The following is a 23,544-nucleotide window of genomic DNA, read 5'->3' as shown; positions in this document are numbered from 1 at the left end:
ACTGCATATGGAGTCTTACATTTTAACCAGCCATCCCTATCTTTGGATCAGGTAAACAGCAAATAATTTATGAAAAAGAAGTGCTTCTGGATGGTTGGTTTCACACAGAGTTCTGGTTACAATTTAATAATAAAACCTTTCTCATTCATGCCACTTTGCATTTTAATTGTCAAGAATTATGGGTAGAATAGCCTTGAAAACACTGTTGCTTCCATGCATTATCTTCCATTCACAGTATGTACATCAGAAACAGAAAAAGGACTAGTTTCTAGCTATTATATATTTTGAGAAACAGCTTTGCTAGTCCTCTTAATTGGAATGTGTGCTTCTTCTGTGATGGATTTTTTTCTTTGCCGTTTCAGTGGCAAATTTGTATTCACTTTGAAAGAGAAAAATGAAAGCCACTCATGCAGTGAATTTCATGTTTTGTCTTGCAAGAAAAAAAGAAAATGCTTTCCGTGTGTACGTGATGGATGAAACAGCAGGTCTTATTTACTTTAGATGCAGGGTAAAATATGGACCAAAAAGGAGGTCCTCAGATATAGATGCCAGTTTTGGTTGTCAAATCTGGGGTGCTGGTACAGGAGCAAAGAAGCCCTTGGAAATGCAAGACCTCATTAAGAGGCTAACCTATTAGTAAAGCTTCCATGCCCAGGATTTTTCCACTTCCAGAATTAGGGCCAAACCATAAATCTCATTTACAATGTGTCAGTGGTTAATCTAGTTGATTAAACTAGCATATGATTTGCAGGATTAAAATTTAAAAGCCCGTGGATGTACACCAAGGAGAAAAGAAGCTAGATATGCACAGGTATGTGTATGTGGTGTTTGGAAGAGGCAGAGCCTTTCTCTGAATTGTTTGGAATGTGTTAGCACTAGTTTGAGGCTCTGGATTGGCTTTACTTATTATTTCCTCCAGACTTTGCTGCTGCTACTGATAGTGGCAGTGATGGTGGTTATTTGTGGATCAAAGTAAAAAAAAAATCAGAAGAAATCTACTTGTTCAAACAGAATATTCTGTCTCCCTTCTCTCCCATGTATAGTTCAGAAGGTTCTTCAATACTTTGCAGATTTTGAAGATACATATTCAAGTGGGAACAGGGTTGTCTTTTTTCTAAGAGTGAATCTACGCTGTACAATTAATACAGCTTGACGCCACCTTAACTGCCATGGCTCAATGCTACAGAATCATGGAAGTTGTTATTTTCCAAGTTTTTAGCCTCCTCTATCAAATAGTACCGGTGTCCCACCAAGCAAGACCTCCCACAATCCCATTTCATTGAACCGTGGCAGTTAAAGTGATCTCGAACTGCATTAATTCTACAGTGTAGATATGTCCTAATTTTGCTTACAGAAGCTATTCTGTCAACAAAAATGTTTAATTTGTACCCATTTTGTTCTTTGCGTTTTCATTAAAATTTCTATGTGATATCAAAGATGATTCATATAATGGCAAGGAATTTTTCTTCCTGATCAGGCTGAATATATGTTATGTATTTTAGAAAATGTTCTCCCCTTTATTGTAACCCAAGAGGATTCTCTAGAAAGAGTTACCGTAAAATGTTAGTCAGAATATTTATGTTTACATGCTTAGTTGCACTTTGGTTTTTGTTAGAACATTAAAACAAATTCAAAACATAACTTAACGTTATTCATTTTTAAAATGTACAGAACACTAATTATTATTGATTTTCAATCTCACTACAATTACAAGTAACTGTCATGAGTGGCAGATAAAAAGTAATAATCCATGGAGTTCGAGAAGTGTTTCATGTTTGTCTGTAGTACTTTGCATGATCAATATTAACTGCCCCATTGAAACTAACAGTTGTATCAAATAACAGTAAATCAAATGAATGTGCTTACCGATTATTTATTGAAAGCTTTAATTGTTCACTGGGGTCCTGCTTATCTGAGGAAACAATAGAATATAGTGAATTGACAGACCAGTATGTAAATACTGAAGCTTCCATGCGTATCTCAAACCAGCTCATTAGCAGTGCATGCGCTTTGCATCAGAAAGTCCCAATTTAGGCTCCAGTAAAGGCTGGGGAAAAACATCATCTGAAACCCTAGACAGCTGTTGCCAGTGAGAGTGGACAATGACAATTGTCTATCTCAGTATAATGTACCTCTGTGTTGACTGCTATCCTCCTAAGCAATCCTCCTCCTACATTCAGTGATCATTAGCCACTAAATGAACATACTGTATTTCTTCAATTCTAAGACACACTTTCTCCCCTATATAAACATCTCTAAAAATGGAGTGAGCCTTAGAATCACAGGTGTATCTTATGTATTTTTGTTGGTAGTAGTGGTACTAAAATTAGGGCGTGTCTTACAATTAATATCATCTTACAATTGAAGAAATACTGCAAGTAAATGTTTTAAAAATCTTGCAACCCCAGGGCTGCTTTATCCAACTTTGTGAAACGTGGTATATACATTCAATAAGTAAGTAAATGAACATGTTTGTTTTATAATTTCCTTGTTTTGCCCTTCTTATAGCTGTAAATCTTGTCTGCCACTGTATATAATCTCTGTTGCTGTTCTTATTCGTATCCACAATTAACATATTTCTAGCAGTAAAATAAGACTGCTGAAAACAAAAAGAATCTTAATTGCACTGCTCTTTCTGCTTGATGGGGAAAATATGTTCTCAATTGCATTCATTTATTTGGCAGATCCCATCACCATTACCACTACACTTCTGGTATTGGAGTATTGGCCATATTTTAGGTGTAGTGGTTTCCAGAACAATCAAATGAGGATCTTAGGGGCTCGACAAGAAATATGTAGTCCTTCCGAAGTTGTCCGAATGCACCTCCTATGATCTTTCACCATTACTTTGTTAGAGTTCATTTCTTAAGTAGCAAGCAGTAAGTGCTGCAGGGATCAATGCTGCAGGGAGTGAGCCAAACCACCTGGCCAACGTTGTGTGATTACAGCCAGGGTGGGGCAGCTGCAAGGGGAATAAAGGAACCAAAGTACTACTTCTTTTGGTGGGTTGTTGGAAGTGGTTGCTGGAACTGGATTGTTGGAGAGGTGCGTTTGGAGGACTTCGCTGGAAGGAATTTGGAGTTCTACAAGGCATGTGTCTCAAAGAGAACATTTGGACTCTGTATGTATATATGTTCTTTTATAAACTCTGCAAAAGACAATGACTGAATTTGTTTCTTGGTCAAAGGCAAAAGGCTTTCATGTTTGTGAGTGTCTACATTCATCTTCATCGCAACATACTTGTGACTGCTAGAACTATGTGAATTGAAAACAAGCAACATTTGAAAGGCCATATACTCCCTGCCCCTGATATGGAAGAGTTTCCTGGATCACCTTTTGTGTACTTTCCCTACTTCAGCCTTGCTCTCAAGATCCACTCTCTCCACCAGTGTTCTTAAGATTGGACATAGACAATGTGTTAAACTGTTGCATAATGTGTACTGCTTACTCTTCTCCCCTGTATCGTTTTGTTGTAGTACTGACAAAGCATAGGTCCTTTAGAATCCAGTCACAAAGCATGCCCAAAACATTTTGCTGTATGTCAGTCCTCATTCTTGGAAAAAATGTGTAAATTTAAAAAAAGTAGAAAGTATGGTGAGCAGAAGGCAGGGAAATAGTGAGAAAAAGCTTACTTAAAATTGCAGCCCCTTCACTGACAAAATATGACAAAGCAGAAGAAAAATTCAGTGTGAAGAATTCAGTATATTTATATCCAAAGATAACACATAAAGATAACAAACTTTAACAAAAAATAAGTCAGAAATAATTTACTGAAATATCCCTTCTCAGTTTTCAAATGGTTCTTTCCAATGGATATACAAAGAAAGATATGTAAATCAATTAACATTTCACATCAGTTCCTCTGGAATCTTTATTAATTGGGTTGATCTGTAATTTCCAGGTAATGTGGTACTAACCTTGAAATATTTCTGATCATTAAGTTCGTGCATTAATTTCAGGATTTAACCATGCTGCAGAGTACTAAGTTTCTTCAATTAAATAGTCCAGGAAAATTGAGAAGTAAAATGCTCCATGAAATATGACTTGATAGTTGAGTTTTATTACATGTGATTACAACACTGATGTTTCAGTCTGTCTGCAAGACATTAGACAGGGTTTAACCTGCATTAATAGAAGCATCGTTTCCAAGTAGAGGGAAGTAACAGTTTCAATATAGTCTGTGCTGGCCAGATATTATTTGTAGTTCTGCATTCAGTTTGGGGCATCTCCTTTTAAGCAGAATATAGACAAATTGGAAAGGGTTCAGAGGTGGGCAAAAATAATGATAAAAGTTATGGAGAACAAAACATATGTGTAAAGGCTGAAGAAATTGGGCATGCTCAGCTTGGTGAAGATAAGATGAGGGTCCTTCTACACAGTACCAAATCCTGGGAGGAACTGAGATATTTAATCCTAGGGATTCAGGCCCCACAGCCACCCCAAACCCAGGCTCTCCCGGGAGGGAGCATGCCCTCCCAAGCGCATGTTGCATGCTTAGGCCCCTCCACCGAAATCTCCTGGTGTGTGGAAATGATGCATTGGGAGGTTGGGGGCAGAGAGACTGGATCAAACCTATATTTAATGCAAAGTATGATCAATACTATATAATTGAAATGTTTTTGAAGGGGTAAAAGCACGTGTGTTAGCAATTAAAACCAATAAATTAATATAAAAACCTGTTTAAACAAGTAAAAGGATCTCTCATAGTGGTTTTTAGAGCACATATTAATTTTCATTTTTTTGTTTTGTTGATTGGTTTGCTGAAAATGAAATAGGGCATTAAAGCCCAGAAATTCATACATGAAAACCAAATTTAAAACATGTGAAGGATTCATTCAAGGATAGGATCTAAATACAGGTTGACTCTCCCTTTTCCATAAACATGTAAGACTTCAAAAACAGAAATTGATTGATTTCTGGTTTTGCTGATAAGTTGCTGGTCCCAATTCAATGTACAGGTTATGACTTACAAAGCCCTAAATGGTTCGGGCCCCACCTATTTCTATGATCGTCCCCACACATCTTCCATGATTGCGGGCTTTAAGATCTTCTGGGGAGGCCCTCCTCTCGCTCCCACCAGTGTCACAAGCATGGTTGGTGGGGATGAGGGAAATGGCCTTCTCAGTGGTGGTCCCCCAACTTTGGAACTCCCTCCCCAGAGAGATTAGGCAAGCCACTACACTGACCTCCTTCTGCAGGGACCTGAAAGCCTGGTGGTTCCAGCAGGCATTCAAACATGATTAGCCCCAGGTCCTTTTCTTGGCCATCAGCTAGGACCCTGCTCTGCACTTTTTCCACCTCCCCAGCCCTATGATACTTAGTTGCACTAGCCCTTGCCCAGCCCTTTCATAGCTGACCATGTCCACTTCCTAATTCTGGCCACTGGTATTTTGAATCCTGTTTGATGGAGTAAAATTGAAACTCGTTTTTAAATTTTTGTGACTGTTTTAATATGATTTATATTTATGTTTTATAAATGTTTAATTTGGTTTGTTTTAATGGTTAATTTTGTTGCATTTTTTCCATTTAGCAATTGCATGTTTCGCGCCCTAGGTCCTCTTGGAGAGATAGGGTGGTATATAAATAAAGTTTTATTTTTGTTATATTTGCTGCCACTCTTTTTTATCTCCATGTGTCAGTGTTCCAGCTCTATTTCATGTGCAATTTCCAAGGCAAATACCACAAAATAAAAAGTTCTGTGCAGTCTTACATTCAGGTTTTCTGAAATCTTTTTTGATGAAAGTATTGACCACCAAGATGCAAAATTAAGGTACATTACTTATAGGTGCCTTAAAGCATGAGTTTTGATGAGTTTGTGTCCAGATTTATTATATGGTGCACACACTGTCAACACATCAGTGTCATTATAAGATACTTGTCTTCTGACTGAAAAATGATGATACAGACCCACATTACAAATGTACATATGCTCTTGTCACAGCGCCAATGTTAATATTTAGTTTGAATCTAATGGTTGCTGATATATGGTTCCAGTGACTAATGTTACACTACTACAAGTGGAACATAGTTGTTTCCAGATGAAAATCGTTAAAGAAGAGGATCTTATTCATAGTCTCATATTTTCCTGGGTATGGGAAATGGAGGGGAGAATATTAACATTGCCTTTTTGGTTGGAATACAGTCATCAAAATAAACACTGAAACACATAGTGAGCAAGAAGCCAAGTCACAACACGGCAAAGTAGTAATTGTGATAAAAGAGTAAGTTGGACTTAGCGGCCATAACTGTATAGCCCATGAAACTTTCCTACAATTAAATAACACCGAACTCAAGGTTGATACTTTAAACCAAAGTTTGAAAGTTGTAGTCCCAGCTTTAAAACAACTCTTCCATTGCTTGTTCTCTCTACTTTTGCCCATCCCATCTCATTCCTGTTGTACTATAATATAGGATCAGCAATTGAAGTGACCATGTCTCCTCAGACGTACTACACGTCTTCCTCAATTTGAAGCCAGTGGTAGCAATTTAGACTATCTGAAAAATTGTATCTCCCAATATGAGCCTGCATCATTGTTCCAATTTACAGAGGAAGGCTTTCTTTTAGTTCTGCCACAGGTTCACTTCATGAGAACTCAAAAGAGAGCCTCCTTGGTGGTTGCTCCCATCCTCTGGAACTCCCCTAAATGAGAGGCTAGAGGGGCCCCTTCCTGCTGTCCTGTTGTGAACAGATGATCTTTTTTACTTGAACATGTTTTTAATGTATAAGCAGGAATGGCTTCGCTTGCTGGCTTTCTATATATAGCCTCTAACTTTTGTTAGTTTTAATTTATTTTAAAATGTATTGCATTATTTTATTATTTTTAGATTATATGATAAATGTTTTAACTTACTGTTTTTGGAAGCTGCCTTGGGTCCTGCTCTGAAAAAAAAGGTTGCAGATAAATTCTGAAAACACTTGCTTTCTTGTACACAATTGTGATGTTGCCAAGCAGCAGCAAAAATGGCCCGGTGATGCAGCGGGTTAAACTGCTGAGATGCAAAACTTGCTGACCAAAAGGTCAGCAGTTCGAATCTGGGGAGCTGGGTGAGTTCCTGCTGTTAGGCCCAGCTTCTTCCAACCTAGCAGTTTGAAAACATGCAAATGTGAGTAGATTAATAGCTACCTTTCCGGGAGGAAGGTAATGGCACTCCATGCAGTCATGCTGGCCACATGACTTTGGAGGCATTTGCCACGCTGGCTCTTTGGCTTAGAAATGGAGATGAGCATCAATCTCCAGAGTCCGACATGACTAGACTTAATGTCAAGGGAAACCCTATATCTACATTGGCTTAACTTCAGGATCTGATCAACTCTCTGCTCCTTTAGAGGATTTTAAGGGTTAATTCAGTCCTCTCCACATTAAGTTTAATATACTCTGTTTTTAACAAATGCCCTTGTCTGGTGCATGGTTCAAACTAGAGTGACTCATCCAACTAGTGTCCATTGATCAAATTTCCATTGATTAAGACTAGTTAGGACTACCTTTTCAAGAACTTCTATAGTGGGCCCTCGATATCTTGTTTCTAGGATCTAGTGGCTGCCAAAATCCATGGATGCTCCAGTCCCATTATATACAATGGGCTTGTAAAATAATCTCCCTTATCTAAAATGGCAAAATTAAGGTTGATTGAACCTGTGGATGCAGAGCCCATAGATACAGATGGCTAATGAGAGCATCTATTTTCTGTTTGGGTGTGACGTTTGGAGTTGGGTTTATGGTTTAAATCTGCTGCTGCTATTTTATTTAGATTTTAATTGCCTGTCCCTTGATCATTCAGCTTAGGGGTTGATTGTCTAAATAGTATTTTTCACACCCATTTCATGATAGTTTTTATATTGAAAAGCAAAGAAAAAATCTTACTAGTTATCCTTGTTATAACCTTTAGACCATGTTGTTCTTGAAAATATCTTGGACATATACCTCTGTATGTGTTTGCATTTGCTGTAGTAGGATACTCAAAATGACTGAGACAGATGTATAGACTCAGGGATTTTTTTTCTCACGCTTTTTCTCTCATAGAAAGGGAAATTGTTTGCAAAGAAAAGAAAATCAAAGCCTTTACCTATCCCATGTCCTTTTGTTTTCTTCTCAGTGATCTGCACCTGTTGTAGATGTGTGGTGAGAATAGCAGGGGGTTGTCATAACCAGGCAACAGGACTCAGCCAGAGCCTTATATGACCGGGTCAAACACACACTCACTCCAGGGTCATGGCCAGGTTACCATTTCAAGACTGGGAATCCTCTCGGATAATGTTTATTTCTCCTCAGCTCAGCCCACTTTTATGTCTACCTCCACAACACCACATTTTCGTTCCGATGGCAATTTAAAATTTGAAAATATAATGCAAACTTTAAAAAAAACCCACAATTAACAACAAAGAGGAGGGAATAATATGTTCTAGCTTTGAAGCCACAGTTAAATTGCGCAGGAAATAAATAAAATGTGCCATAAAATAAGGAAAAACTGATTTTCCAGTGCATGGAAGTTTCCCCTTTTCTTTTCTTAAAAGATTATTAAAAGCAGATTTTTGTTTTGTTCCAGACTAGACATGAAAATTAAATGTTACTGGGATTTTGGGGTTGGTTGGGTGCGTTAGAGGCTTATAAATAACCTCTACAATGAAGCATACATACAAGTGGGAAAGAATCTGGTTCTAATTACTTGTACTTTAGTTGAACTTTGGTGTTTCCTTTGACTTTTTGTCTAATGTATGTGAGCTGTGTGCTTTGCACTTCTGCATTGAATTGTCTCTCCCTCTCTGTCTCTCGTAGATACACACACACATTCACGTCTAAATCCACATCCAGACATCCTTTTGGTGCCAATAAAACGGAGGGTTAAACAGAATGTTTTGACCAAGCGCAACACTTTGCCATTCACCCTAATTAGCTCAAATTGCTCCTTCCCACCAGGGACTTTGGAGCTCAATGTTCCAGCTTCCCTTGGGGCTATCCAGGAAATGCCATTTGCTTTACAACTTCTTATTCTTTTAAGGCTCGGCTGTCTGACAAGGGTGCATTAAAAACTAGCACTTAATAATATACATTTGTAGTAAAAATGAAAGGGATTTCATAAATGCTTGTCCTGTTTTTAATCAGCCACAACATTAAAATCTGTCTGTCAGCGTGGTTTCACTAATAATAAATTATCTCTTGTAAAGCACACTTCACTTCCTAAAAGATATTATCTGCTGCTTTAGCTGAACTATATTTTTTCAAAACATCAAAGGTGACTTAAAAGTGTAGCTTAAGGAATAACTTAAGTGGCCTTCAGGTGCCTCTTGATCAGATAAGTTTGCCAAATAACGCAGTAGCAAAAACTTTACTTACTCTGAAAAAAATCTGTGCATAGTATTTCTTTAGCAAAGTTCTTTGGAACACATAGCTTTTGCTTCATGGTACAAACTTGCCCTCACACAGACAGACACTCAAACAATGCTAGGGCTGCTTTTTCCTCTTACGTGCTCAGGCTGGAATAACTACTTTGTTTCTATACGATGTATCTTTATTTATTTTTTAAGCTCTTACCCTGCAAGGTTTTATGTTTTTACAGTAAGTGAATTTATGACAGTTAGCACACATTATTATGATAATTAGCACACATCATAATAAATTGTGGCCAATTCTTGGTGGTATGGGGATATCGAGCCACCTTGTTTGTCTCCTGAGAGATCTGTATAACAACCAAGTATCCACAGTAAGAACAGACCACAGAACAACAGATTGGTTCAAGATTGGGAAAGAAGTATGGCATAGGGTAAGAAGGCTGTATACTCTTACCCTATGCAGAACACATTGTGCGATGTGTGTGGCTTGATGAAGAAACATTTAACAACCTTAGATATGCAGATGATACCACTTTGATGGGTGAAGGCGAAGAGGAGCTAAGGAACCTTATAACCGAGGTGAAAGAAGAAAGTGCAAAAGCTGGGTTTCAGTTAAACATCAAAAACCCAAAATGATGGCAACCAGATTGATTGATAATTGGCAAATAGAGGGAGATAATATGGAGAAAGTGACATTTCTAGGTGCAAAAATTACTGCCGATGCTGATTGCAGTCAGGAAATCAGAAGACGTTTCCTTCTTGGGAGGAGAGCAATGACCAATCTTGAGTTAAGAGTTAAGAGTAAAGATGTCACACTGGCAATGAAGATCCACATAGTTAAAGCAGTGGTATTCCCTGTAGTAAGCCATGGAGTTCTGGCATGGACTAGTCCATGAGGTCACAAAGAGTTGGGCTGAACTAATAAGCAATAAAGTACACATTATACTTTATACTTATAATAGAGGTTTACATAATTTTAACTGCAAAATGCTATACCATCTTTAATTTTTCTTCTTGCATAGCAGTAGTTATGAGAAGTAGTTAAATCATTCTCTCCATGTTACAGACAGAGAAGAGAACTGAAATTACAGGTGGGTTGAAGCTATAGGAAAACATAATAGCCTGGTCTTCCATGATTGCATGGTGGTACTTTTGCATGATGGATCGCCATGCCAGCTAGTTGTATGTCCAGGGGCAAAAACACTCCACATAGCAAACCACAGACCACACAGACACAATTGAACAGAAAGAACAGGCCACAACTTTATTTAGTCACAGCTGTAGATCGGACTGGGTCCAGAGGTGCCTCTTGATCAGTGAGCCTGGTCCTCCAGCCTGATGACTTGGGATGGCATGAGAGGGTCAACCTGGGCAGAGGCACATTATAATCTCTCAGTTACCAGGGGGAGTAGCAAAAGTGTTTTCTCCCAAGATGGGCAAGATAAGCTCCCTGCAACACTTCAGGGTCCCTCCCTGTATTTCCAGTGCCTGAGATATTTTGGTCCCAATAATCCTAGATTAAGAACCCATGCCAACTGCCCCCTCAAAGTTGCAACAGCAAAACATGACATACACGTACAAAAGAAAGAGGAAGTGGTTGGATGACATGAAGCTTAGAAAAAACTGCCCACTTCCCTGTTACAGCCCCCAATAAATACCCAACTGCACAACTGGAGAGAAGACTTCCTATCTGGGTCAGTCCAGCTGTGGTAGGTGAAAACCCTCTAGACCAGTGGTTCTCAACCTGGGGTCCCCATATGTTTTTTGCCTACAACTCCCAGAACAGCTGGTAAATAGCTGGGATTTCTGGGAGTTGGAGGCCAAAAACATCTGGGGACCCCAGGTTGGGAACCACTGCTCTAGTCAATAAATTTAAACAAGTTTCACATTCATTGCTTGATAATTTCTGCTGCGGGGGTTCCTGGAAAAGAGAAGAAACCCTTATCAGCAAATGGCACCCATTGTTGTGTCGCTACCACCCTGATGCACAAACTCTGCTACCTGGTAAATTCTGTAACATGTTTCCAATTGAACAAATCATGTGATAATTAGGCACTGGAGAAAAATTGAGATATTATAGCCTACGTATTTCTTTGTATTCTATGTAGAACAAACTTCATTTGAGTTGTATTGGTATTTACAAATAGTAGACCTAGTCTTTCTATTCAGGATGGAAAGATGTTACCATTTCACATTATGAATAAAAGAGAATGTGAAATGTAGGTTTTCCCTCTTCTTGAAATAAGATGAGGCATTACCAGCTTCTATTTATAAACCCCACTGAATGAAAAGGCAGAAGCAGTGTGCTTACTAGAAGGCATCCTTGACTTTGGAGAGGCAACAGGGTGCTGTTCCAGCAGAAGAGATCATCCATTATTAGGAACATCCACCTCACAACACTAATTTTACTGACCAACCTACTTATATAATGTTGAAGTAACAACACCAAGAATATTTGTCACTGAAATAAATGAGGATTTTATTTCAGGATTTTTTTTATCAGAACCTACCAAATATCATACAACTCAGAAGATTTTGCATTAGAGACAATATGTTTTGTGCAGTTTTTTTCCAAAATAAGTAAGTCCCCAAATTAGTAAAACTCTCATAGACATGCCCAACAATTCTGATTTTTTAAAATCTCTGGTTATTTTATGATTACATTTAAAGATTTAAATCCTTAAATGAACAGCCAGTAAGTAGTTCACCATGAAACAACACATGGCTACTTGATGACCTTGCATACTGTAGAGAAAGGAGAGAGAAATTCCTAAAGTAGAAATTTCAGTTACTTCCATGCTCTTTCTTGACTATGCAAAGTACCCTGGATTCAGCACTATTTAATGTGCTTCCCTTCCTTCCTTGACTACCCTGTATCAGTATAAATATTTGTGCAAGTATAAATTGGCAGAATTTTTTAATGTTCAACATCTGTTTAGATACTGACACCACAGGAGAAGCCAAGTGACTTCATTGTGTAACTCATGTATCATTGCAATCCTTTCATGTTATGCTACAAAACACTATTTTTACAAAATACATTTGCTGCAGAACTAGAAATATTTCAGGTCCTTATGATTCAATCATTCTACAGATAAGTGCTGTGAATTTCTATCAGTAGCTGAAAATCCTTGGTCATGTAAACTATTGCAAAAAACAGAATTCAGTAGCAGTTCATTCTTCTTCCATAAGTATGTGGATTTCTGTATTGTCCATTTTAGACATATATTTCCATAAGTTTACTAATTTGAACAAGATTATTCCAGAGACACAGCTCTCTTTTAGCTTTTTCACCACTTTGTTGACTTGGAATTAAAGTTTTGTAAATACATTTAGGAATTTAAGTCTTGTATCTTGATTTTTCTTTAATGTAATACTTTTGACGACTCTCAGTAGAAGACATTCATTTTCATTTTAGGAAAACTAAAAAATGAGAAGTGCAGTTATTATTAATTTGTTTAATGACCCTGTAGCCACATTGCTCCCATGAAAACAACCTGTATTACTGTAGTGCACTTCTGAATGAACATTTTAGAATTAATTTATCTTATCTGTAACTAATTGGGAGCAACAAATAAGTATTCATTAAATAAGAAAAATAGATCTTGAGGTTTTTGAAGGCCACCTGAAGAACTTAATTTTAATTTAAAATCACTCATACTTTATTTATTTATACAAGACAACTCTAGGAATGATCCTGGAGTATTATGCTCAATAACAATACAAATACTTTTCAGAATATAATAAGGGAAAATGGATGGAGATGTGTTTGATTTTGTGATGCATTTTGCTACTTTCCTGTGAGCTGAAATGTCTTTAATTTTATTCTTATTTATTTAAAAAAAATCCTCTGCTGAGTTTGTTTTACAGTTTTTTAGTAGGAGGAGGCTTGAAATATCACATCAACTCTCAGAATCCCCCAGCCAGCAAGGCTATATTTCTAGGAATTGTAGTACCAAAAAGATACAACTCTGAACTCTTATCACATAGAAGCTATGCGAAAGTTTTATTGGACACACATTGGGAGTTCCTTATTGTTTTGGGCTAGCAAAAGGACTTCTTAATATATCAAAGACTACCAACAAATTTCTCCTGAGATCCAGTGGAGGATCACAGTTGCTTTATTAGGATTCATTCGCAAATTATCTTTTAGTTGCTTTTCTGCTTCTGTCCACCTTGCGCTGATGGCAATCTGAATCAACTCTGAAACTGAACAGTTGTTACTCCAAAGTCTTCTACCAGGGGCCCTAAAGTCACTGTCTGTACTGATTGATAATGAATTGCTCATGTCCTAGTTGTCACATCTGCGATGTTTTCTAGAAAGATTGAAGCACAATTACCAAAACACTAGACCAAAGACAAAGAATCTCTTTTTCTTTGCTGTAAATGCATTATTTCAGAAATGACTTCATTACCTCTGAAGATGCTTGCCATAGATGCAGGCGAAACGTCAGGAGAAAAATTGCCTCCAGAACATGGCCATATAGCCCGGAAAAACCTACAACAACCCAATCTTATGAAGGTCGTATCCAAGCAAGGAATGGATTTGAAGGCTGTTTGGGATAGGTGTTTTTTCTCCATTCCAGAAAAGGTTATATAAACCTCTAAGATTTAACCTCTTGGGGGAACTTTCAATTTTTGAAGAATTTGAACACCTTATCCAGAATTCAAAAATCTGAAATACTTCAGAATCCAAAATTGTCCAAGTATGTGGCTGAGATTGTGACAACTTTGCTTTCTGATGGTACACACAGAGGTTTCTTTCAGGCACAAAATTATTAAAATATTACATATAACATAACTGAATGCTGTGTTTCTACTTGGGACCCATCTTACAGGATACCTAATAATGTACTGATATATAAATACAGGTATTCCAAAACATTTGGGATAAGAGACACACAACCTTTACTATGACTTTAATCGTCTGGATAGAGGGGAAATTCTATTTAAAAATCAGGTGCTGGATAAAATGAAACTGATCTTTCCACCCCACTGTGAAAAGGAGCAGAGGAAAAAGTATGTGGAGTCATCCGCTTCAGAGAAAAACATTCTTTTCCCTGCCTCCTCTTCCCTGCTTCATAGGCTTGTGAAAAAGGTAGTGATCACCTTGGCCTGATCTCGGAACAATTTTGCAAGAAGGGCAAGGAGCACTGACTGCCTATTCCTGCATCAAACCTTAGTGTGAATTGACTAGCACTGACAGATGACTTCCATGTCATTAAGACAGTGAATTCACCCAGGGTTTTAGTGCAAAAAATTAAAGCAGTTATACAGTATTTTTCAATAGCTTTCAGCACCTTGACCAGCTCTTTAAAAAATATACTAAAAATATAGAGTGGATTCATTGACATGGGAGCCACCAACTATCACTGGGATGTATTATCGAAGACTTTCATGGCCAGAATCACTGGGTTGGTCTAGGTTTTTCGGGCAGTATGGCCATGACCTCACAACCTCAGAGGATGCCTGCCATAGATGCAGGCGAAAGGTCAGGAGATAATGCTTCTAGAACATGGCCATACAGCCCGAAAAACCTACAACAACCTATCACTGGAATCATTCCTGGTTAACTCAGCATTAGGTTCATCCCCATTTCTATTTAAAGTAGATGTATCTCATCTCAAGTAGTGATTTCATTAAGGAAATACCTTATAGTTTTAGAAGAAATAATCAGGGATACCTTGACATTCCACAGATCAGATAATTCTGTTAAATGCTTATAGATAGAATCATAAGAGTTGGAAGAGACCTCATGGGTCATCCAGTCCAACTCCCTGCCAAGAAGCAGGAATATTGCATTCTAAGCACCCCTGACAGATGGCCATCTAGCCTCTGTTTAAAAACCTCCAAAGAAGGAGCCTCCACCACACTCCGGGGCAGAGAGTTCCACTGCTGAACAGCTCTCACAGTCAGGAAGTTCTTCCTAATGTTCGGATGGAATCTCCTTTCTTGTAGTTTGAAGCCATTGTTCCGCATCCTAGTCTCCAGGGAAGCAGAAAACAAGCTTGCTCCTTCCTCCCTGTGACTTCCTCTCACATATTTATACATGGCTATCATATCTCCTCTCAGCCTTCTCTTCTTCAGGCTAAACATGCCCAGCTCCTTAAGCCACTCCTCATAGGGCTTGTTCTTCAGACCCTTCATCATTTTAGTTGCCCTCCTCTGGACACATTCCAGTTTGTCAACATCTCTCTTCAATTGTGGTGCCCAGAATTGGACACAATATTCCAGGTGTGGTTTAACCAAGGCAGAATAGAGGGGTAGCATTACTTCCCTAGATCTAGACACTATGCTCCTATTGATGCAGGCCAAAATCCCATTGGCTTTTTTTGCCGCCACATCACATTGTTGGCTCATGTTTAACTTGTCCACGAGGACTCCAGGATCTTTTTCACACGTACTGCTCTCGAGCCAGGCGTCCCCCATGATGAAAGTCAGTCAGTGTTTGGGAAATCACAACATTTTGGGTGTGCAGAAAATATTTTATACTCTAAATTTGGATCACCATTTATTTTTCCACAGAAGGCACCTGAGTCTCTGTGGAGATTTTGCCCTCTTTTTAACTGCTTTGGAGGCATTCTCATTTTCCTGACTTGTTCAGACAAAACCAGATATCATTGCCTGCGGATGTTTTCTCTTCACGCTTGAAGTTTATATCCGTTTGAGCTTAAATCAGGCTATAATGCAAATGTAAAACATACGGTGGCTAGGAGGAATATATTCAGTTTCTGTTCTATATTTACATCATTTTTACTTGGCAAACTAGGTACAAAGAGGCTCAAATCTATCTTTTAGTGCCAAGTGTGAAAACGCCTTAAGAAACAGGAGACAAAGAAAATGAATGGTATATCCACAGTAAATGAAGAGAATTGTGTGTCTTATTCACAAGTATCCTAAATAACATTTACTATCGACCCTGATATCTTTACAGTATTGTTGCAAGAAGTGTTATTGTAAATTACATTTACAGGGTTTAGTATATATAGAGAGATGTTGGTGCTGAAAACCTAGTCTTTTTCAAAAGGACTGTGATAGATTGCTACATGCATACTAGGTGGAATACATTATTATGAAAAGATTTCTGTGCAAGGGTTACTAAGGGAAACTCTGCCCCATAAATCAGAACTGGGCAGACCTTCAGATGTTATTCAGCCAACATTTGAATGTTGATTGTGCTGGAAACAACTGATGGGAACTGCAATCCAACAATATCAGGAAACAGACCAGATCCTCACTAACAATAGGCACATAAGACTGAGCTCCTGGAATCACATTAATGCTTTTCCTTATTTAAGAAATGATATTCCATGTGGGGGAAATGGCTGTACACTAGCCTTCATCTCACGCTTAATTTTTTCCCCTTAATTTTTGGGGAGACATTTGAAATAGCAAAAAAAAAAAAAGAAGAAGAAGAAGTAGAAAATGTAGGGTGTGAAGTAGAGCAGAGCCACAGTAATAAACACAGTCTCCCAATTACTTAGAGGACCTTCCAGAGCTTCCTGTGAAATTTAAATGCTGGACAAAACTGCAATAGTGCTCTACACAGTTCATTGGCCAATTGTTTGTAGCCTGTTACAGCAAGAAGTAGTGAATAAGATGTTTTTTTTTTGGTTGGTGTCAGGGGGAGGGTACCATAAGTAGCTAAAAAGAAATATATGGTCAGAGGGGTGTTTGTAAAAAGCCAGAAAACGGAGAAAAGCACCTCAGATGAGAGTGAAAGCTGAAATAAAGGGCAAGAGGAGGATCTCAAGGATGAGGAGTGATTTAATGAGAAGGGGGTGGTTGGAAAGAACCAGAGAGAGGTTGAGGGGGCACATTTTAACAAGGACGTTCACAACCCTGGCAGCACTACCGACAAGAATTATGTTCATTAACATTTTCTAAAGTCATGTGATTCAGAATTAATACTTCATAATATCCTATTTTAAGTTTGCACTGATCTCTGTAATACGCTATACAACAACCTTCCATAGTTCAACACACAGAAGTTCCAATCATATACTATGTTTTCCACATGAATGCTTCCCTGAAGACCACAGTGAATACATCAATAGTAAAGATTCTGAATGTTTAAACTGGTCCTATATTATTTATTTTAAATGTTATTAACCTTCTTGCCATCCTTCTTGGACTATGGATTGCGATAACCATTGTGTGAATCAGTTGCTGGCATTGATGTGTTTTTGATATTAGCAGTTGAGTGTAACAAAGTCCACAGGCTCAATGCACTAAAACCATCTTTCTCTTTCTCTCTTTTTCTTCATAGCAATTGAAACTCAGAGCACCAGTTCTGAGGAGCTTGTTCCCAGCCCACCTTCCCCGCTTCCTCCCCCTCGCGTTTACAAGCCCTGTTTTGTTTGTCAGGACAAATCTTCCGGATACCACTATGGCGTCAGTGCTTGTGAGGGATGTAAGGTGAGTGTTCAAATCTGTCTGATAAATTTCACATTTCTTCACAGCAATGAATTACAGTAATAGGATTACACTCAAATTACATTCCTTCTGATGTGTGGGAAAGGAGTGAAACCAAAATGAATTATGTACATCCAGCATTTTAGCATGTTGCTTTAATAATACCCAAGTTAACAAAGGATTATTAGTTTTCTCATGGACAATCTGATTCTTCAAGAAGGCACAGAAGTATAAGGACTAGAGTTGCAAGGATAAAATGGGTAGTAAGAGATTTTGTGAGCAATAAGAGATTTAGTGAGCAATTTTGCACATTTGTTTGGATTCCTCCACAGATGAGTATATTGTGGATTCAGAATTGATGAGTGAAAGGATATTGTGAATTGAAAAATATACATAAATGACAATTTAGAAATAATTAATTAGTAATTCACGTACACAGCATCAGTGCCTTAACCATTGTACCTGATTGGTACCACTTCAATCAAAGAGTCAACTTCACTCTTTTTGCAGTGCAACTGTATTAAATCTCTTGTATAGAAATGGAAATGCTAAATGATGGAGAAAAAAAATATTGTATGGTTCAAGTAGTGATGTTGTACCTTTGCGCTGTTGACTCCATTGGCACAACAATGGACTGGACAGAAAATGAGTTTTGTATGACAGGTCAACAGTTTGCAACATTCTGTTGTGTCTTTCACTTTGGATAAACATGAAGCCAAGGAGTTCTGATTTTTTTAATCAGCTACATTCTCAGGAGAACAGTAATAACTAACCAATTGCTTTTTGGAAAATAACTGTGTAGATTTACAGAGATGATACATTGTAGCTTGTAGAGGAAGTAGATATGGTTGTAGAAATAGTGGTTTATTGCATATGTATACAATATGGTATACATTAACTTTTTTCTATGTAGTCATTTAACACATATATATGAGCTTGTGGAAGCATTTCACACTCGGTACTAGCCAAGCTGAAAAGGGAAAGGGGAGAACAGCGGTATATAAGCAAAGTAAATAAATAAATAAAATAAATAAATCAAGGTAGACTTTTTGGGTTCACATGCAATGATAAGTTAGGCTTTGATTTCATTCTGTAGTTTCTTGCCGTGTCTGTAAACAATAATTCTGCTTTATTATCCAGTCTTCTTTCCCTCTAACAAATTATGGTTTGATAGTCGAATTCAACTACAAATAGAAGCAATAGTTTATATGCCATCACAAATCATGGTTTGGTATGATATCTGAACTAGATGCTTTGGATTAAGGCAAGAGAAAAAGTGATGAACCCAGACACTGTTCCTTACTCTGAACGTTGGTTGGAAAAGTGGAAAGAAAATTTTCTTCCTACCATTGTTAACCTCCATTATAATACCATTATTTTTATGTCTCTGTCTGTCCTTAGCAAAAACTGAGTGAGGATATATATTCATAATTTAGTTCTTACTAGCTCTTGCCAGTGTTCTAATTTTGTAACACCTTGCTCTGTCCCTTAAGGCTTTTGCTTCTATGTGACTTATTGTGAATCACTCAGAGAAGCTATGTTGGATTGTTCCAGACTCAGTATTGTAATTATGCAAAGCCACAGGCTGCTTTAGTTTTTAATTTGCGTTTTACACAGAATTTGACAGGGCACATTAATAAAAGTGCAACTTCAAGTGTTGTGCCAGCTGGAAAAGAAACACTTAAAAGTGATAATGGCAAACAGAGTGGTTCAAAATGGATGAGGTAAAATTTTATCCTAAAAGTCACCCAGCTAAACATTATACTTTTTTATTTTCAAATCTGGCATTGGACCTGTACTATCAGGTATTGTCAATAGAAAATCTAGATTTAGGTTACTAACTTCCCAGTAACCCTGCTGATGTCAAATTGTGTCTTTATACGAGCATGTGTGATTCTATGTTATTGTGCTTACATCACCTTTTGAAGTGTATGTTGACTCCAAATTTCTTGTGAAAGTTGAAATTGACTAGAGTCTTGGGGTCTCTGATGCTTGTGTCAGGAACAGAAACCAGGAACAGATTAAAAAGCCTTGGGAACATGTTTTTAATGATTTTATTGATTCTGTTATGGTTTTATTATTCGTTTGTTTTATTATATTGAAATTGTATTTTATGGTCTTGGTACCAACTGTATATCGTCCCGAGTCGCCTGCGGGCTGAGAGGGGCGGTATATAAATATAACAAATAAATAAATAAATAAATAAATAAATAGCATAACAAGGAGAGAAGTTCAGAGAAAGCTTACAATAGGCCCAGCTTCAAGTCAAGAGGCTTCTTCCCTGCTGCCTAGATATTTCAGGACCTCTGTGGAGGCAGATGAACCAAACCCGGAAACGTTATTAAGCCCTATCCTTACAGTAGGTAAAGCCAGATGTGATTCCAGATCCTCAGGAAGCAATTTGTCAGAGGAAACATGGGTGATCAGTCTGTGGTCTGACCGGCTACCTTATTCCTATGAAGGTAGAGAAGGAGTCCCAGAACCTTGGGTAACTGTCTTGAGCCCAAGTGGGTTCAATTTTGTCCCAACTACCTAGCTGCTACTAGCTCACTTCTTAAGGGCAAAACTTATAGCTTGACCCAGACCTTCTATAAGAGTAAGTTTTTATTTGACTCGATAGACCGGTTACACAACCTTATACAACCAAATCCCAACATTGGGTTACCTGAACCAGAGGGCTCCAGGGAGTGGACTATTGTCAGAAGCAGGAACATAGTCTGGAGGCAATCATGGAATTTTTAAGCCAGGTCTTATAAACGTTTGCCCGACAAAATGGCTGACCACAGAGCTTGCTTCTGCTATTTGAAAAAAGAAGGCCATGTCTTCTTTTTGGGCACAGACTGAGAGACAACAGTCCTCAATTTGAGCTGGCATCCCCAGGGACTGAGTCACAGCATGTATTACAGTGGAAGTGGAAGTACAGTTTGCTCTCTATCCACAGAGTCTGCATCTATTGGTTCAACCACTCACAGCTGTAATGTTTTCCCCAAAAACAAACCTCGAATTAAGCATTTTATAGAAGAAACACCATTTTACCATGCTATTGCATATAATGAGACTTGAATATCAGTGGATGTTGTTACTCATAGAAGGTCTTGGAACCAAACCCCAGCAGATACTAAAGGCCTCTGTAGACTCCAGAGCTTACTTGTAGCTTCCAAAGATTAATAGAAGGCATTGACAGACTGCTGGTAGAGTGATTTGTCGTGTTAGAATGCAATTACAGTGTGCAGTAATGTTTTAGAACCAGTTGGGGTGTCCCAAGACAGTTGCTGTGGTGTGATCTAAAGGGATCTAAAGTTCTGCTCACCCCCAGCCCCAGTTCCTTGTACATATGATTGGATTGCCTCTTGCTTTTTACTTCTATATTGGTGATAGAATGGTATCTTCTACCATATCTGAAGATTGCCACTGTTCTGCCCATCACGATGTTTGCAGACTAAAGCTATTCCACGCTTAGTTGTGCTTAGTTTATCTGTCCGTAGATACTAAAGTGTCCAGTAGTGCAGTCCTCTGTACATGTACTTAGAGGCAAATTGAGTTCAACAAAATCGATTTCCAGGTAAATGTGCATCAGATTGCAACTTGAAAATGCTACTGCTACATTCCTCCTCCATCCCATTTCAAATGCAGGAAGCAGGTAAACTAAATCCCTCCACAATTTTTATTCAGGACTACCTCTCATACTCTGTAGCAATGCAAAGAGACACATGCATGTTTTTCAGGCACCAAATGCCTGAAAAGAGTTAATTTCCATTTTTTACAGACCTTCAGGAGCAGCAATTTAGCAAGAAATGTTCCCCAACTCTCGGAAGACCTTAAATTCATAAATGGGAATTCTAATTGTGATGTTCAACTCCTGTTCAGCCGGTTTGGGGGTCATGCAGTTCACTGTGGGTCTGAAAGGGTGAACGTTAGCCCCCATTTGCCATAGTTAAACAGCCTAGCTGAAATTTATCAGTGATCTCCTTTGACCTCTTCACATTTTATTTCATTCTACCAGTCCTTCTACATATGTTGCCTTACTTCCATTTATATTCATTTCTTTACCTCCTTTCTTCTTTATTCGAAACACTGACTATAACTAGAAAATTCTGCAGCATTGCTGTGTTTATAGTATATTTCACAATACGTTTTTCCCCCTTCCCAGTTAAATGCTCTAACACACTGCTAGATTATATGCAGTAGAATTTTTTCTGCCTGCTGACTGACTAGCCAGTTTAAAAGCTGGAAATGTAGAGTCTGCCTTGGCTTTGATTTCTGTAGAGGATTCTATTATCTTTTCCCCCTTCCTTACAGCTTTGCTATTTCATTGACATTCACTTGTAATAATTCTTAGGACCTAGTAGTCAGATGCCTAGAGAAGTCAATTGAAACACTCTCATTGACTTCAGATAAGGGTATGAGCTGCTTCTTCCTCTTTATCACTACCCAAATCCTCCTTAGCTCAGTCTCTTCGCAAAATCACTTGTCAGCAAATTGGCCATCTCTCATCTTGATTAACCTAACCTCTTATGTATCTTTACCCCTCTCCTAGATCTTGTTGTCTTGCAGTTGTCCCTTAGAGATGAGGATTTCCTTCTCTCCTATTCTGCCAAATACATTTGCCTTCAGCCTCCCTTAACCCTATCTTTCCCAGCAGCCATTCTTCATCATCTATTCTCTCCTACCCATTGTCATCTGATTAGATGATTAGAAAATAAATGATGGTGTATATCACTCCTAAAACTGTCTTCATGTTAGGATTCTCAGCAGGGCCAGTCCTATGGTCGCTCTATTGTTTAAGCATCTGGGTTTATTAACAAAATAAAGGATAGTACATTTAAAAAACAAACCATGTCCATATAGTGTTGAGAAGAATATTAGCATTTGCCAAGCATAATATCTTCTGGCCAGATAAGATGCGTTTCAAGAGCTGTTTTCCTCTGATCTGTTTCAAAAAAAAATGCAAGTCTCAGCAGTTGTAAAGTTGTTATTTAAAAAACCCCACTCGTTAGGACTGACTTTATTCTTCATTGTAACAGCTTGCAAAAGATGGAGCTTGCGGGGAGGGAGGGCGGGCAGGTTGAGCTGTAGTGGGCTGCTTTCCCAAATAATGCCAGCATTGTGCTGGTGAATAGGAAAAACCGATGTGGTGCCAGATTCAGCTGTCTTATTAGAGCCTTGTTCCTTGTTCAGAGCATTTAGAAGGCGACATTCCTTTGGTGGCAACACACAGCCCAGATTTCTGGCACAAGTTGCGTATGTAGCAAAGTTGCCTAGAGCAATTTAAGACCAAGAAGAAGAGATGGAAAGGAGAAAGAAAGGGAGAAAACTACAAACTGCACAAAAGGGTCACTTGCATTTTCTTAGTGGGAGCCAGAAATGTGTTTGTTCAGCAGAGGTGCCTCTCTGTCTCTTGTGGATGCTAAGGGACAAAATGCCCATAAATTACATTCATGTTTATTTCTCCTGTCAGTGTCCACTAAAAGGGGATAATTTTTGGCAGTTCATTTAAAACCAGATTTTACAGGTATTATTATTATTATTATTATTATTATTATTATTATTATTAAACACAACAAGATGAGTCCACAGCAGACACTCTGCTGGCTGTTGAATTGGATCACACGTTGGACACTTCCCAAGTGTCTAGGACTGTGTGATGTATCGGCAAATAATGCGTGGAGATCCCAGTAAGGTGGCCTTCTGCAGCTGGCAGATGGTAATTTTGTCAGCGCCAATTGTGTTTAGGTGCAGGCCAAGGTCTTTACGCACTGCACCCAGTATGCCGATCACCACTTGGACCACCTTTACTGGTT

General features: G+C 38.3%; 1 protein-coding gene across 6 annotated transcripts in view; it reads left to right on the top strand.

The window, feature by feature from the left end:
• RARB (retinoic acid receptor beta) overlaps positions 1-23,544 on the top strand; it is a 416,875-nt gene that overhangs the window by 304,233 nt on the left and 89,098 nt on the right. For all 6 annotated transcript variants that reach the window (XM_060781909.2, XM_060781904.2, XM_060781906.2 and 3 more), the window contains one exon: positions 17,598-17,746. In XM_060781909.2, coding sequence (XP_060637892.2) covers positions 17,598-17,746 — 149 coding nt within the window. The remainder of the gene's footprint in view (positions 1-17,597; positions 17,747-23,544) is intronic.

Source organism: Anolis sagrei, chromosome 6, assembly GCF_037176765.1.
Source record: "Anolis sagrei isolate rAnoSag1 chromosome 6, rAnoSag1.mat, whole genome shotgun sequence".
In the NCBI taxonomy this organism is placed as follows: Eukaryota; Metazoa; Chordata; class Lepidosauria; order Squamata; family Dactyloidae; genus Anolis; species Anolis sagrei.
This window is presented reverse-complemented; position numbering and strand designations above follow the sequence as displayed.